The 2654-nt window shown below is 42.2% G+C and overlaps 1 protein-coding gene across 1 annotated transcript; it reads left to right on the top strand.

Annotated features, from left to right (window-relative positions):
* Nucleotides 1-212: 212 nt before the first annotated feature.
* On the top strand, nt 213-1789 carry LOC115729903 (sm-like protein LSM5). The gene is made up of 3 exons (XM_030660533.2): nt 213-383; nt 503-626; nt 1339-1789. The coding sequence occupies exons 1-3, from the start codon at nt 350-352 to the stop codon at nt 1451-1453; spliced, it is 273 nt and encodes a 90-aa protein (XP_030516393.2). The 5' UTR covers nt 213-349; the 3' UTR covers nt 1454-1789.
* Nucleotides 1790-2654: the final 865 nt, after the last annotated feature.

Genomic DNA, 2654 nt, shown 5'->3' with positions numbered 1-2654 from the left:
GAATTTAATCTGATCAGCTTCTTCTGATATGTCAATGTTTATTTGCTGGAATGTAATAATTTTTAGTGATTGCGTGTTTGTGCAGTCCTAGGTTTGTGAAGTTGTGGATTCGTGTGGCATTGGATGTGTGTTGGTTTTGCCTTTTCAACTAAAATGCTGTGTTCTTGTGGCTTTCATTGGTAATTTGTGAAAAATGTGTGCTGTGTAGAGTCGCGTTGAATCCAGTCGTTGGAAAGAGCAACTCTGCTCTTTCTTAATCCGCTTTCAACAGGCGTTTTCCAAAGACACAGCTCTCTCCCTACTTTGAGTTGCATTGCTTCCATGCAAAAAGGTGTCCTCACTTTCCTCCATGGCCAACAATCCTTCACAGCTCCTCCCGTCAGGTCTGTAGGATGTTTTAATTCATGTCCCCTTTTTTATTCCCTTAATTTCCTGAGATTCGCAGAAATATTGTTCAGAGGCATTTGCACTTATGTTCATCTTCGGCTAATGAAATATGCAGAGTTGATTGACCGGTGTATAGGTTCTAAAATCTGGGTTATAATGAAGGGAGACAAGGAGCTTGTTGGTACTCTTAGGGGCTTCGATTTGTACGTCAACATGGTCCTCGAGGATGTCACTGAGTAGTATGTATCTCTCTCTTACAAATTTAGTAGTGCCTCAAGACACTTCTCGTATTACTTTTGTGTGAAGGGAAGCCATTCTATGTTGTTGACATCAATTTATTATCTGAAGGGGCAAATGACCTCAATTTGAATGTGTTAGCATTGGAATTTGTCAAAGCCATGGTTTATGAGGCCTCTCTGTCCTCAATTTGATCTATGCTTCTAACTGAGAATCACTACTTGCACAAGCATCTGCAATATGAGCTCTTGTTTTCTCTCTCACTCCTCTTTTTATCGGGCTTCTACTTGTAAACCGTGGAAGCTTCATGCAGTCGTAAGATTCTGTTTTGATTCTTGCATACAGTGAAATCGCTGCTGATATGCCTATATGTTTTGAGGTTTTAACCCCTTGCATCGATATGGGCACGGTCTTGCCTAAAGTTTTGGTGATCTATCGACTAGTAAGCAACTGCCTTAACAAAACAGAAACAATCAGCCAATCAGAGATTCCTTCCGAGAGTAGACTGAAAATGCTCTGGTCTTGATTTTGTGGTAAAAAAGTAATCATCGCTTAATATTTACAAGAATCTGGTCCTTTGTCTCGATCAACCTTGTGTCTCACCTCTTGATACATATAAAGTGGTGTGGCAATTACGTTACCAAAAAGCTAGGATTCTGCTCGCGAGTGCCTGAACCACTAAAGTGATGACCCTTCCTTTTTGTCTTAATGCAGTTGGTCTCTGGTGGCTTCCCTGATCTGGAATGAGTTGGATTCATGCTCTAACCCCAATGGCAAATTATGTAGGTACTCTCTCTCTCTCTCTCTCTCAAGACATGAACTCTTTTGAGGATTAGGGATGTGGATCCTCTGTCCTGCACCATACTCCCATGGGTGTCTCAACATACGTCTCCTGCTGAAGCTTACCGCATTTGCATGCATCAACGGTTGAGAAGTGGTTAAGGGTTACAACACGAATGGGAGCCCTATGGTTGTAGAGTATCTTCATCCATAATATGCTGTCTTCTTGGTGGCCTGCTATTTGACTACCCTTTCTGTGTTATAGTACATACGCAATCTAAATGCAGAAGTGTGTGTTCCCAATTTCCACTTTGGAAAGGATCAAAGAATTCCACTTATGTACTCGTTGCTCTTGCTTGAAAAGCTTCTACTTCACTATGCAGAATGGTTCTGGTACCGACACATCAGGCCTAAGATGAAGGGACGTATTTTGCTGCACGTGATCTCAATTTTCCACCCAAGTAGCTGTATTTGCTGCGCGTTACGAAAAGATCCGTGGCCAAAGCAAACTCACTTGTTTTGACTTTTAACTGGTTTTTGTCATTCGTGTTTTCAAACAGGTTGGCTATTTGGGTGGAGTGCTATTTCTTGTTTTTGTGGTGGCGGCATTGCATTCTTCGGAGTTTTCTAGAGGTTTTCAGACTGCTGAAAGAGTGAGCTCAGAGCTTGTGAGGTGTAATGTTGCTTGCGGAGCTTGGTTAGAGTGACCATGAGAAATTCTTGACTTCGCCGGAAAACTTGGCCACTGGCGGTAGAAGCTTGAGAGAGGAGTCGATGCTCTGCGACCTTGTGGGGTGTGGATTTACTCCTCGCGAATTCCTTAGGATCTTCGAGGACTGCATCGGTGACAGTGACCGTGACAGTTTCTTGACTTTGCTGGAGAACTTGGCCACCGGGGGTGGAAGCCGGGGAGAGGAGTTGACGCCCTGCAAGTCTTGAGGGATATGGACATGATCCCGACCACCACTTCGTTCCTCTTGAAGACCTGGATGTTCCTCTGTGATTTAAATGTGAATATTATGTGGTTTTTCTTGCTAAACTACATTGTACAGGAATTAATTTCTCTTTTTCCAGTTCACTGGTTTAATGGCATTGGCTCACTCTATTCCTTGCTTCTTCACTTCCTTGATCAATGGAATTTAAACAGTTTTTCTAATTAATGTGGTAAGTACATAAACTTGAGTGATGGATTTCTGCCTTTAAGATAATTAGTTAGAGATCAAACATCGTTTAAACAATGTTTTAGGAGA

This window comes from Rhodamnia argentea, chromosome 1 (assembly GCF_020921035.1).
Source record: "Rhodamnia argentea isolate NSW1041297 chromosome 1, ASM2092103v1, whole genome shotgun sequence".
NCBI lineage: Eukaryota > Viridiplantae > Streptophyta > Magnoliopsida > Myrtales > Myrtaceae > Rhodamnia > Rhodamnia argentea.
The sequence above is the reverse complement of the archived record's forward strand: the minus strand, read 5'-3'. Positions and strand labels throughout refer to the sequence as shown.